Source organism: Echiichthys vipera (genome assembly GCF_963691815.1).
Source record: "Echiichthys vipera genome assembly, chromosome: 10".
NCBI lineage: Eukaryota > Metazoa > Chordata > Actinopteri > Perciformes > Trachinidae > Echiichthys > Echiichthys vipera.
In genome coordinates, this window is record NC_139835.1 from 16,654,565 (window position 1) to 16,668,084 (window position 13,520).

Below are 13,520 nucleotides of genomic sequence, written 5' to 3' on the forward strand. Positions count from 1 at the left end.
AGTCAACCATCACTGCAGCCCTCCACCAGTCAGGGCTTTATGGCAGAGTGGCCCGACGGAAGCCTCTCCTCAGAGTAAGACACATGAAAGCCCGCATAGAATTTGCCAAAAAACACATGAAGGACTCCCAGACTATGATAAATAAGATTCTCTGGTCTGATGAGACAAAGATAGAACTTTTTGGCCTTAATTCTAAGCGGTATGTGTGGAGAAAACCAGGCACCGCTCATCACCTGCCCAACACCATCCCTACAGTCAAGTGTGGTGGTGGGAGCATCATGCTGTGGGGGTGTTTTGCAGCTGCAGGGACAGGACGACTGGTTGCAATTGAAGGAAAGATGAATGCGGCCAAGTACAGAGATATCCTGGACGAAAACCTTTTCCAGAGTGCTATGGAACTCAGACTGGGCCGACGGTTCACCTTCCAACAAGACAATGACCCTAAGCACACAGCTAAAATGACGAAGGAGTGGCTTCGGAACAACTCTGTGACTGTTCTTGAATGGCCCAGCCAGAGCCCTGACTTGAACCCAATTGAGCATCTCTGGAGAGACCTCAAAATGGCTGTCCACCAACGTTCACCATCCAACCTGACAGAACTGGAGAGGATCTGCAAGGAGGAATGGCAGAGGATCCCCAAATCCAGGTGTGAAAAACTAGTTGCATCATTCCCAAGAAGACTCACGGCTGTATTAGCTCAAAAGGGTGCTTCCACTCAATACTGAGCAAAGGGTCTGAATACTTATGTCCATGTGATATTTCAGTTTTTCTTTTTTAATAAATCTGTAAAAATGTCTACAATTCTGTGTTTTTCTGTCAATATGGGGTGCTGTGTGTACATTAATGAGGAAAAAAATGAACTTAAATGATTTTAGCACATGGCTGCAATTTAACAAAGAGTAAAAAATTTAAGGGGGTCTGAATACTTTCCGTACCCACTGTATGTTAAAATAAACCAATGTGCACTTTACAATTTATTTGCAAGAACAATATTTTTCTTCCATCCAGAGATTTGATAATATCAACAAATACACAGCCTATTTAACAGAAAAGAAAACTAAAAAGATGATCCTGTATCCTCAAACGTTACATTTTTTGGCTCCAAATGTCAGCTCCACTGATCTGATTCAACTCCAGTGATTCTATTAGGGGAAAGGGAAGGGAGAGTCCTGCATGCACACAACTTAATAACTGTTGTTTCTGTATGAAACTGAATTGCGCAGTTGAACAGTTCATTTCTTAACAGTTGGGGTTTGGATGCATAATAGGCAGCAGATAACTTAAAGCTGACTTTAGGAGTGTTTTTGTCTCAGGCAGCACATATCATGATTTTTGTGAATTATGAGGAGTGGGCTGTGTTGTTTATGCAAATCAGTGATCAGTTGCATAAATCCCTGTGGGTTACTCTCTACACCTGGACTCTAATAAATACAACAAGGTGGATGTGGTTTGTTTTGCAGGTGTGCATCGAAACACAGCGCTTTGAAAGGCTAATGGAGTATTTCAAGAACGAGGACAACAACATTGACTTCATGGTATGTTCACACACACACACACACACACACACACACACACACACACACACACACACACACACACACACACACACACACACACACACACACACACACACACACACACACACACACACACACACACACACACTATATTGATTATTGGTCTCACTGCAATCTTTTTCGAAACTCCTATATCACCGGGCAAACCGCAGATGGCTTGTGATTGTTTTGGAGTGAATGATGTCTCTCATCAGTGACAAGCTTTCAGAAGCAGCATTTAGTTTAGCAACCAGCATAGTTTTCAGCTGCACAGAAATATAGATATATTTAACACGGCTGCACGTGTCCTGATATGTTTGCCTAGACTCAAAAATAATCAGTTTTTCTTTAATTTGATCACACACACACACACACACACACACACACACACACACACACACACACACACACACACACACACACACACACACACACACACACACACACACACACACACACACACACACACACAGGGCTATCAGTCTTTGTGCCAGCCCTCTAATGTTTCTCATCACAGCAGAAACTGCACGTATGTGGTGCAATACATCAAACTGGAGTGGCCCTAAGCAAAGAGCCCTTGCAAAAATCTGTCACTTTCATGCTGAGTAGTGATAATTAGCCTGACAGATTAGAATAAAAGACACTGGGAAGAGAGTGCCAACTTTTTATCCAGTGTGTGTTGACATCTAAGTGTCTTAATTGATGTGAGGCAAACACTGCATGTGCGTGTGAGTGAAAACCAACAGATGCTGTCTTTGAATAGGACTTCAATAAGACTTCTGTCACACGTCCGCTCACAGTCCCTCGGCGAGCCGTCGTCTGACAGCAGCACTAAAGCAAACAGACTTAGTCAAAGCTGCCATGTCGCACCGATACAACTGAGCTTCTAACCGGAAGTTCATTAAACCAGTGTCAGGGTGTCAGAAGTGTGTGTGTGTACATTAAACACTGTGAGAAGATCCCCCTTGATCTGTTTACGCATGCTCCCATAAGGCAGTCGATGTAGTTGAACTGGCTGATTTTGTTAATTTGTTTTTTCAGATCCTCTTAATCTGCCAGATTAACTTCTCACTACTCGCCAGCCAAGCAGGCACAATAATGAGGATTTATACACACATTTTCAGCCATATTAAAAGGAGCTAGATATGTCAATGCACATACAACCACATCACAAAAGTACCAGGCTGATGTACAAAAAGCTCAAACCTATTATAAATCTGTCTATTAACATTTTTTTTTCCTTGCATTGTCAGGGTACGTTTTAAAGGTCCCATATCATGTTTGTTTTCAGGTTCATATTTTTTCTACTAGAACACGTTTACATACTTTAATGTTGGAAAAACACTACCATCTGTCTGAATATACTATTATTCACCATCCTTCCAAAACGTTCCGTTTTAGCGCCCATCTCTTTAAGCCCTCCTCTAGAAAAGCCAAGTCTTCTCTGACTGGCTCTTGGCTTCTCTGCACTGTGTGGATTGAACGTTTAGATTCTTTCACAGTGTTTATACAGCACCTCAACACAAAGACATGGAAATCTCACCTTTTACAATATGGGACCTTTAAAAACATTTAGAAAGCCTTCTGTTTCTACTGTGTCAAAACCTCCCTGGCTTACTATCTTTTCTGTTTTTATTCCCCAGGTGGCCTGTATGCAGTTCATCAACATAGTCGTGCACTCAGTGGAGGACATGAACTTCAGAGTTCACCTACAGTATGATTTCACCAAGCTGTGTCTGGACGACTACTTAGACGTGAGTTGAGACATAATACTGCAGGATAAATTCACGGACAGACCAAACACTCCCGCTCTTATTATTCAGCTCATTCCGGAGCACAGATTGTTATTACAGCACCCCTGAGACAGCAACCTAAGAAAAGCAGTCGATAATGGCTTTTCCATTGCGTCAAAAAAAAAATTTTCTGTCAGTTCTGTAAATCCTCATGACTGACTCACCGCACAGGTGAGATCAATGCTGGCCTCAGGGTCTGAGATGTCGGCCTCACGCAGAGAACTGAAACAGTCAAACTGCCTTGCTGTCATCATCATGGTTTTTCCTTTTTGTGTAAATATCTTCCAGAAGCTAAAGCATACGGAGAGCGATAAGCTGCAGGTTCAGATCCAGGCCTACTTGGATAACGTGTTTGACGTGGGAGCCCTTCTAGAGGATGCCGAGACCAAAAACGCAGCCCTGGAGCGTGTGGAGGAGCTGGAGGAGAATATGTCACATGTGAGAGTGCTCTTCTGCTTGATTTTACTCTGAAAATCCACAAAACTGACTCTTTAATCTCATTTATCGTCTCTCGCAAAAGACTATGTATTTATGTCCAGGATGTCAACATGGGATTTCCTATGATCTCATGCTTTCCCTTAAATCGCCAACCGCCATAAAAATATACTTTGAGGGCACACTATATATGGACACGCACACACACGCATGCACACACACACACACACACACACACACACACACACACACACACACACACACACACACACACACACACACACACACACACACACACTTTTTGTACTTCTCATAACTTTTAAGCCTTTACAAATAGTTTTGATCCAGGGAAATATTTATGTTAAATTTCTTACATCAGAACCCTGCTGGATCTTGTTCACTTGTTGAGATTTTTGTTATCCTAATGACTTTTCTATTGTTTTCATAGATGACAGAGAAGCTGCAAGACACGGAAAATGAGGCCATGTCCAAGATCGTAGAGCTGGAGAAGCAGCTAATGCAAAGGAACAAGGATCTCGAATCAATCAGGGTCTGTCTCCAACTCTAAATATGCACATTCATCCTTTTAAGTTGCCATTAAGCACTCACAATAACCACTAAATACAAAGAGAAAGTTTTACTCCTGTTAAAATGAACTCAGCCCTTTTTCTTTGCTCGTTGGGTTTCCACTTTAACAAAATCTTAACTCCCCGTGTCTGTCCCTCTCCTCCAACCAGGAAGTCTACAAAGACACCAGCTCGCAGGTCCACTCACTCCGACAGATGTTGAAGGAGAAGGACCAGGCCATCCAGCGACAGAGTAACCTGGAGAAGAAGATCCATGAACTGGAGAAACAAGGCACTATCAAGATCCACAAGAAGGGAGACGGAGACATCTCCATCCTGCCCTCACCACCCTCCACCGGCGTTGCGGGCTTGCCGGGTGCTGCGATGGGAGGAAATGGTGCAGCTATCAGTCCAAATCATGTGGGAGTAGCAGCAGGGACACTGGCTCCGCCACCACCTCCTCCGCCCCCTCCACTACCGGTTAACGGCACACGTAGGTTTGATATCAGTCAATTGGAGAGAATGTACACATTTTTGCATGTTGGATAAAAACGATACTAAGCATTTAGCGTCTCTCCTCTCACCCAGTGTCGAACGGACCGTCATCTGTCATTCCAGTGCCGGCAGCTGCCCCACCACCTCCTCCACCGCCTCCCCCGCCGCCTCCTCCTCCAGGGCCAACCTCACACCTCCTAGCACCTCCGCCTCCTCCTGTAGCGCCCCCACTGCCCGGCTGTGGGACGCCCACTGTCATCATGAACTCTGGGTTAGCAGGTGAGGTCATCAAAAGGACAAAAATACACACATTGAGGCATGTTTGTGTCTATATGTGAGTTATGGGATGGCCCTATAATTGGCATTTTATATAGGTTTTAAAATGTAGTAATGTGCAGAATTTTCAGCAAAACATTGTAACTCTTTTATGTGTATTAGACTTGTATTCCAACTACTTTCCTCCATTGCAGGTTTTTAATGTTATTGCCACTTTAATACTCTGCAGCTGCTTCACAGTAAAAGCCTGCTTTTATTATGAAGCATATGTATGCGTGAGATATAAGCCACTGTTTTTTAGTGAAGTTAGTTAAAATCTGTATTTATATGTTTTATTGGTGGGTGAACCAGAACAGTATATTACTTAATGATAATCGAATTAAACATTTTCAACAACTTAACTATAGAAGTTGTAAAATGCTGTAATTTAAGTTTATTTTAGAGGCAGTTTGAACTATGCTTTCTCATCAGGGTTGACTTTTTGTGTCTGAAACTTTAATCTGCCAAATCAAACTTACTGCCAGGCATGCTCCTGCTCAGATGATGAGTATAAGTGACTCATTGAATTAGACTTCTCTGCCCGTCTTCCTGCACTGCACTGTATGCGTCAGTCCCGTCAGTAAACCTCTTTTAAGTTTGATCTTAAACACATCCTTTTACTGTACCTTTTGTGTTTGGATGCGCATGTGTAAGCTTTCTCACTAACTCTGCCAATTTCTTAATGATTTTGTCTTTGAATTGTTTCTTTTCCTGCCAACCAGAGGGACCCATCAAACTTTTCTGTAGGTTCCGCTTGTCATGTTTAGTGTTTTGTCCCCTCCACTGTTCCTTTCCTTTTTTTTTTGGAAAATGGTATTTTCAGTCTCTGAATCCCAGCTGAAATTTTTCTCCGAAATATTATCTCATTATTTTCTTTATTTTTGCCAATTTGAGCTCAGCAGCATATCAAACCACATATTCCAAAAACATGTGAACTGTATCTTTCTGAATTCATTCTACTGTTTATCCTCACACGGCAAGACTTCCTGTGAAACATTTCAATGATTTCAAACAGAAAATACCAAATTTCAAAATTCTGCATGGCTTACCTTCACACACCCTGCTCTAGTTTTGTTAGTGTGTGCGTGCGTGCGTGTGTGTGTGCGTGCGTGCGCGCGTGCGTGTGCCGTTATCGCCACATTTCAGAGTGTTCATTGCATGCTGAGACAAAGTGACCTGCTGTGGCCCGCAGATGATAGAAAGTGATAGGCGTAATGCAGAGCTGGAATGTCGTTTAACTCTCCCATGGTGTCCTTATCTTTCTGTCCCTGCTGACACCTCGTCTGTGCGGTTAAGCAGGGCGCCACATCGACGATGAGCTTGGGTGAATCAGCCCAGGAGGCCACAAATAGCCATAATCTGTACGATAAATAGTGTGTCACCGGGCCAGGCAGGAAATCCTCACCATATGCACCACTGTACAGGGTTATTCTCCTGCCAGAGGCCAACAGGCTTCACTCTGCTTCAATTATGATCAAGTGTCCTTTTTGATTCGTTTAAAGCAAGGAAGCATTCTTTCAAAAATAAATCAGTGATCAACTTGAAGTTTGATTTTATGTTTTTAGAGCTAAAACAGTCATATCCCTGTGTGTCACCAATTCATAGATACCTGTCTACCCGTTTACCTGCACGTGTATGAATGTATGTGTGAATGCTCTCATAGTAGATAGGCACATTGTGCTAACTCTTCTGTTTCCCTGTATAGCCGTCAAGATCAAGAAACCCATCAAGACAAAGTTCCGTATGCCCGTCTTCAACTGGGTTGCCCTAAAACCAAACCAGATCAATGGGACTGTCTTCAATGAGATCGATGACGAGAGGATACTCGAGGTAAGAGCCCGCTCCGTTAGTGACCGTTTTGTCAACTTCCGGTTTCATTTCCATGATAAAAGAACGCTAACCGATTATTTGTCTCCGTCTTTAAGGACCTGAATGTGGATGAGTTCGAGGAGATGTTTAAGACGAAAGCCCAGGGCCCGGCTATCGACCTCACCACAAACAAGCAGAAGGTCATCCAGAAGGGCTCCAACAAGGTGACGCTGCTGGACTCCAACAGAGCAAAGAACATGGCCATCACACTGAGGAAAGTGGGCAAGACTCCTGAGGAGATCTGCAAGGCCATTCAGATGTAAGCCCCTTCAAATTAAAACCACAATCCTTCTGGTCTTCCGATATGTGTTCTATGCATGTAATACTTTCCCTGGATGAAGTGTACTGTATCTATGCTGCCATTTGATTAATGTTATTTAGTCCTTCATTAACATATCATCAGTCATTTCTTTCAAGGTCTTAAGCATATGTTATGAAACGGTCTGTGTCATTTATTTTGGGTTTCCAGTATGTAACACACTGTTTATCTCTCCGCTTCTGCGTCTCCTCCGCTTTCTAGCTTCGACCTGCGAACTCTGTCCGTGGACTATGTGGAGTGTCTTATGCGCTTCCAGCCCACAGAGAATGAGATCAAAGTCCTGCGGCAGTTTGAAAAGGAGCGCAAACCGCTAGAGAGCCTGACGGACGAGGACCGCTTCATGATGCAGTTTAGTAAAATAGAGCGGCTCATGCAGAAGATGACCATCATGGCCTTCATTGGCAACTTCTGTGAGAGTGTGCAGATGCTCACGCCGGTAAGGACTCTTTTGTGTGAGACAATATGTACCAAAAAGACTAAAAATGATTTAAGGAAGTCGATGACCATCGAAAGCAACAATTGTTCACTAAAATCTTCACGTCACGTCATCCTCTTTGTTTTCCCCGCAGCAAATTCATGCAGTCATCGCAGCATCGGTGTCAATCAAGTCCTCGCAGAAGCTAAAGAAAATTCTAGAGGTGACTCATTCATTTGTGTCTGGACTGAACATAATGTTAAATGAATGCAAGTTTTTTTCCTTTTCACATTCTTGCTCCTTGTTTGTCAGATTATCCTCGCACTCGGAAACTACATGAACAGCAGCAAAAGAGGAGCAGTGTACGGATTCAAGCTGCAGAGTTTAGACTTGGTAAGTTGCCTCCCTCTGACTTCTTTTTCTTTACAAATTTTCTTTTCTTTACAAATGTTTTCAAAGGTCTCGTGTTTTCTCTTTTACTTTCTCCACAGCTACTTGATACCAAGTCGACGGACCGTAAAATAACGTTGTTACACTACATAGCCAATGTGGTAAAGGAGAAATACTCACAAGTCGCTCTCTTCTACAACGAGCTGCACTACGTGGAGAAAGCTGCAGCAGGTGAGTCGTACAGCGCACGTATGTTTGCTTCTGTGCGTTCTTATCTGACTCTGTGTACACACACATGTACTCACCCATCTGCTTTTGTTCAGTGTCGTTGGATAATGTCCTGCTGGATGTGAAGGAGCTGCAGAGAGGCATGGAGCTGACCAAAAGAGAGTACAGCATGCACGGCCACAACACCATGCTCAAAGACTTCATCACGCACAATGAGAGCAAACTGAAGAAGCTGCAGGACGATGCCAAGATTGCACAGGTAACATAAGCAAAACCTCGCTTTGCAATTGCTCTAATGCCTCATTAACTCTGTTGTTGTCGTTTCTAAGTAAGTCCACTGTCTGTCTTTGAAAGGACGCCTTCGACGAGGCCGTGAAGTTCTTCGGGGAGAACTCCAAAACAACGCCGCCCTCCGTCTTCTTCCCTGTGTTTGTGAGATTTGTTAAGGCTTACAGGGTGAGTTGGATTCCCATCTCTCACGCAATCACGCAAAAGTAGTTGAAAAAACAGCAGACGCTTAGACTTGAGGATTTAGCTTTGCACTTTTATAAAATCTCACCAATAACGGACAGTTCGATGCATCAGAACCAGACCAGATCAATTTTTTTAGATTCCATGCATTGTTCTTTCTACATTACCAATAATGCAACACAGCCAACCAAAGATCGGTTGGAGATTTAGGTGCCTTATGCCAGTAGCTGCTAATGTAGCCTCTAGATGCTAGCCTCAAGCAGAGATGATGAGCGGGCTACGGAGGTTTGGTAAGCTCACTTCTTTCTAACTCCACTTCTTTCTAACTCCTCTAGCTCTCTGTGGAGCCACAAATGGCTTTACACATTTTTTTCACATATGCAGCAGTACTCCCCCAAACCTGTAAATAGAACTTTGTTGTGTGATATCAGTGAAGTCACAAAAGCGTCTGGGGAGGGTCAATGTGTGGATAACAAAGAGATGCCCTTGGGTGTGTGTGTGTGTATGAGGCGGTCTGGTGTGTCTGTGTCCATATGTACAGTATGTGTGTAACATCAATACGCCCTCTGGTGTTATCACTACACCAGTGTGTTTTCTTCCATACGCAAATCATTTTACAAATAAATCTGCTAATTTTAAGCATCACGTACTACAGTACCACGCCCCTTACACCAGGTGTTACTGCACATACAGCCGTTTGTCTCTCACAGCTGCTGTGTCAACTCTGTTTATTTTTGAATCCTTAACTACTCCATGCTGTGTGAATGACTTCATTCTTCACATTTCATGGTACTGAAATACTGTAGAATCTCATGCTGTGAAACTATTAAATGTTTATGAAATGAGAGTTTGTTTTGTCATGACACGAGCACAGTCTTCTCTGTGGTACACAGTAGTATATTTAAACTATCTAACTGTGTAATCTCCTCAGCAAGCGGAAGAGGACAATGAGCAGAAAAAGAGACAGGAGCAGATTTTGATGGAGAAACTTCTAGAGCAGGAGGCCATGATGGAGGAAGACCAGAAGGTAAGTCACCATCCTTCCTCCCCTCCCTTCCCTATACCCTCACCCTCTACTTTCTAGGGCAGGAGGCTACAGTAGATCACGGCGACCCAGAAGGTAAGCCGGTTCCCTGTTTGGCTTCATCCTCCCTTCCTCCAGACTCCTGATCACAGGATTAGTTGAGCACCGACTGCCTGCCGTGTGAAGTTATTTCTGGTTCTACAGTCTGACGCCCTGCTGAGCCACAGCACAGCGACTCAGGATCAGCAGTTCTACTTTTAAATGATTCAATTAACTGCAATTCCAAACAACTCCACTGTGTGGCGCAAAGCATATTTAAGCTAAAATAAATAATATGTAGGAAAATTGTTATGTAGATTATATTTGACTCATGGCTGAGAGTTATTGATAGATGTTAATGTGTGTGTGTGTGCGTGTGCGTGTGTGTGTGTGTGTGCCCTCTCAGTCTCCTCATAAGAGCAAGCGGCAGCAGCAAGAGCTGATCCAGGAGCTCAGGAGGAAACAGGTGAAAGACAGCCGCCACGTATACGAAGGCAAAGATGGAGCGATTGAAGACATCATCACGGGTAACGACTCATGGGCCTGGCTGCAGTCTCTTAACACACACACATACATACGCGGTACAGGGCGCTCTGCATGAAGGTCCTCTCTGATGCTATACCGTTCAGTCATTAACAAAGGGAATCTAAACCAACTAACACAATGTCTTTGGCTCTTTCAAAATGAAGCTGTCAGATGTTTGAGAACTAAAGGTGTAACCTAATGAGTACAAACATGCACTGACTTTGAGCTCAATGTGTCTGATGATCATTGCTTATCTTATCTGCTTTGTCATTGCTTTGTAACGCCATCTGTACATATAAAGGGCCGGGCTGTGACTAGCTCCTAGGATATTTATTAATTATAGGAGAATAAATGCATTTCCTGTTTACTGAAGGGCCATTAAACGTGCCGCGGGAAGTGGTGGAATCTATCCAAGTCCTGTACTTAAGTGTAATTTTATATATTATGTTTCCATTTTTATGCTACTTTTAAACTACATTTCATGTGCAAATATTGTACTTTTCTACTCCACTACATACATATATTTGACCTCTATAGTTACTGTAGCCAATGTACATATAACATAAAAACGGTCTTTATAGGGATTTCTTGAATTTCCAACTGTAAGATTTTACAGCTGATAAATAAACGTGTTACTTGTTGGCCGACATTCACAACCATATATGCATCAGTAATTTCGGCCAATATAAGTCTAGCTCTAGTAGTAAAATTACATTTTACATAAAACCCTTAACAAGTTAATACAATGCATTATTAAACTGTAGATTTTATACTATTTGGGTTGTTTTTAAAGTAGTCTCCAACTCCATTAACTACAACAGTGAATGTTATGTGTGATAATATAAAACTTATATGCATAATTAGTGCATAAAGGTATGTACTAAAGATTTTTCTTAAGTAAGATTTTGATTTAAATTGTAATACTTAAGTAAAGGTTCTCAATATTTTTTCCACCACTAGCCACGCGATTAATGTTCAACGTACTTCTAGTGTTAAAGAACACTAACAATTAGATTTCAGATCTCTGTAACACTGTAACCAGAACAGTATAACTTACTGTATTCTAACAAAGAGAGAAAGAGTTTAGAGTAAAAGTGTTTTTCAGGCCCTTCAGTAGAACTCACTCTCAGAGGCATTTTGCCAGGCCCCTCCTGATGCTGTTGTTGTATATTTGCTTAGCTTTAACCAGTGCTAAACCCCTGTAGGAGTCTGCTTTTCTTATACTGTGTTTGTCTTGTCCTGTCCTGGCTGTTGTCCTTGTCGTTCTCAATGCAGTGCTGAAGACAGTGCCCTTTACCGCCCGCACAGCCAAGCGCGGCTCTCGGTTCTTCTGCGAGCCCGCCCTCAATGAGGAGTACCATTACTAAGCTTGTAGAACTGTCTCTCTGCTCTAAGGTTGCTGGAACAAAACGTTCTCTTCTTTTATGTCTCTCTCCTCCATCCTCGCATGCCTCTTCACACTTCCTCCCTTTTTTTTTTTTTTTTTAACCGTCACACTCACACTTCCGGACCCACGCGTGTGCACTGTGCCCGATCTCATGGATTTTGCACACACGTCTGAGTTTGTGTGTGTGTGTGCGCATTCACGTGTTCTCTCCCTGCTGAGCATGACTTGGTGTCGGTGTAAGGGTTTTCTCCGCCCACCTGCATGAAATGTGACACTCATTTATCATCATCATCATCATGTTATCAACCACGGCAAACCATAATGTCACAGGAAAGTGTCTGCAAGGTCATACTTACACATACTTATCTGCGCTGACAGGAGAAGGAAATTGGTGGTGTATATTTATTCTCATTAAGAGCTAGAGCAATAAAGTGAAGCTACATGCTGCCATCTAGTGGTGAAATTACATACTGACTCATGAATTGAATTATTTTCGGCTTTATCCCTGATTAGATTCTCATTAAACTATTTAATAGAATGTGTGTATATATATATATATATATATATATATACAACCTTATATATACAAGCTTCAGTCATTTACATGGGAGGTATGACTGCTGCCATGATTACGTAAGTGCCTGTGGCATTATAACTTGCTTTTCTGTGTGTTTCAATCAATGTTTTAATGAAAAATGAATGTTTGTGTGTTATTGTTATCACATAATAACTGCTGCTGACGCGGCTTCACGCATGCAGATTGCTTCGTCCCTAACACTTTCCCACAATGCATCCCCGCTCTCCCAGTTAGCCCCACAAGCTGTGCCTGCTCTTGCCGACTGCTGACAGGTCACATCTCTGTCAAACGACACTGTGCGGTCTGACATGCCTGTTAATATTATGCATGACATCTACATATGAATAACCACTTCCATCGCATCAGTCTGTCTTTGCAGCTGCATCCTCTGTGTGCTACTAACACGCAACCAGGTTGTTTCACTGAGTTTGAACCTGTTTCATGGTAATTCATTCATTAGAAAGTAATCAGTATTTCCCTGGCTGCACGCATGCTTCAGTTGGGTTTTGGTGTTGTATGTAACTATCCTGCTGTGTCCTGGAACCATGTTTTTTATTTTTTTTATTTCAGTTCACCATTGCTCTGTACTGGAAGTTTAAAACTGGCTCTTTTTTTTCTGTCCTGCTGGTAGCCACTTTGCAAAGCAGACTTAGTTTATAACACAGAGAAAAAAAAAGTATCTACAGAAGCTTTCCTCCTCCACTCCATCCTCCTCCCTGCCAGATGAATCAGTTAACACCCTCCAGCTCTGTCCCCTCTGGTCCTTTCCCCACGCAGCCTGCTGCCACTTTGCTTTGCTCTCGCAGCGCTCTCTCAGCAAAGCCGGTGTGAATATGTCAGGCTGACACGCTCTGGTCAGCCTCCTCCTCTTCAATTTTTAACCTCCATTTTGTCTTCTCTTCATCTAGCCCTAAAGAAGAATAATATTACTAAATTCCCCAATGTCTACTCGAGGGTAAGGAACTCCTCCAGTAGCACACCTGTAGTGGTGGATGTGCCCCAAACCTGGCAAGCATCTCTTTATTACTTCCCTTCCCTTCTTTGACTGTCAGTATTGACCTAGCTCTCCCTCTGTTCTCCCTATATTATATCTCCTTCATAACAGTACATTTGAAT

General features: G+C 42.8%; 1 protein-coding gene across 3 annotated transcripts in view; it reads left to right on the forward strand.

Moving 5' to 3' along the window:
• The window catches only part of fmnl2a (formin-like 2a), a 53,667-nt gene that overhangs the window by 37,423 nt on the left and 2,724 nt on the right, over nucleotides 1–13,520 (forward strand). The window contains exons 10-26 of one of the 3 annotated variants that reach the window (XM_083921950.1): nucleotides 1,461–1,535; nucleotides 3,200–3,310; nucleotides 3,638–3,787; nucleotides 4,233–4,334; nucleotides 4,522–4,843; nucleotides 4,939–5,124; nucleotides 6,866–6,990; nucleotides 7,086–7,288; nucleotides 7,550–7,784; nucleotides 7,918–7,986; nucleotides 8,076–8,156; nucleotides 8,255–8,384; nucleotides 8,477–8,640; nucleotides 8,736–8,837; nucleotides 9,784–9,879; nucleotides 10,322–10,442; nucleotides 13,313–13,412. In XM_083921950.1, coding sequence (XP_083778076.1) covers nucleotides 1,461–1,535; nucleotides 3,200–3,310; nucleotides 3,638–3,787; nucleotides 4,233–4,334; nucleotides 4,522–4,843; nucleotides 4,939–5,124; nucleotides 6,866–6,990; nucleotides 7,086–7,288; nucleotides 7,550–7,784; nucleotides 7,918–7,986; nucleotides 8,076–8,156; nucleotides 8,255–8,384; nucleotides 8,477–8,640; nucleotides 8,736–8,837; nucleotides 9,784–9,879; nucleotides 10,322–10,442; nucleotides 13,313–13,412 — 2,372 coding nt within the window. Of the gene's footprint in view, nucleotides 1–1,460; nucleotides 1,536–3,199; nucleotides 3,311–3,637; nucleotides 3,788–4,232; nucleotides 4,335–4,521; nucleotides 4,844–4,938; nucleotides 5,125–6,865; nucleotides 6,991–7,085; nucleotides 7,289–7,549; nucleotides 7,785–7,917; nucleotides 7,987–8,075; nucleotides 8,157–8,254; nucleotides 8,385–8,476; nucleotides 8,641–8,735; nucleotides 8,838–9,783; nucleotides 9,880–10,321; nucleotides 10,443–11,715; nucleotides 11,839–13,312; nucleotides 13,413–13,520 lie in introns of those variants that run through there. The other 2 variants (XM_083921951.1, XM_083921949.1) reach the window with 2 other exon arrangements.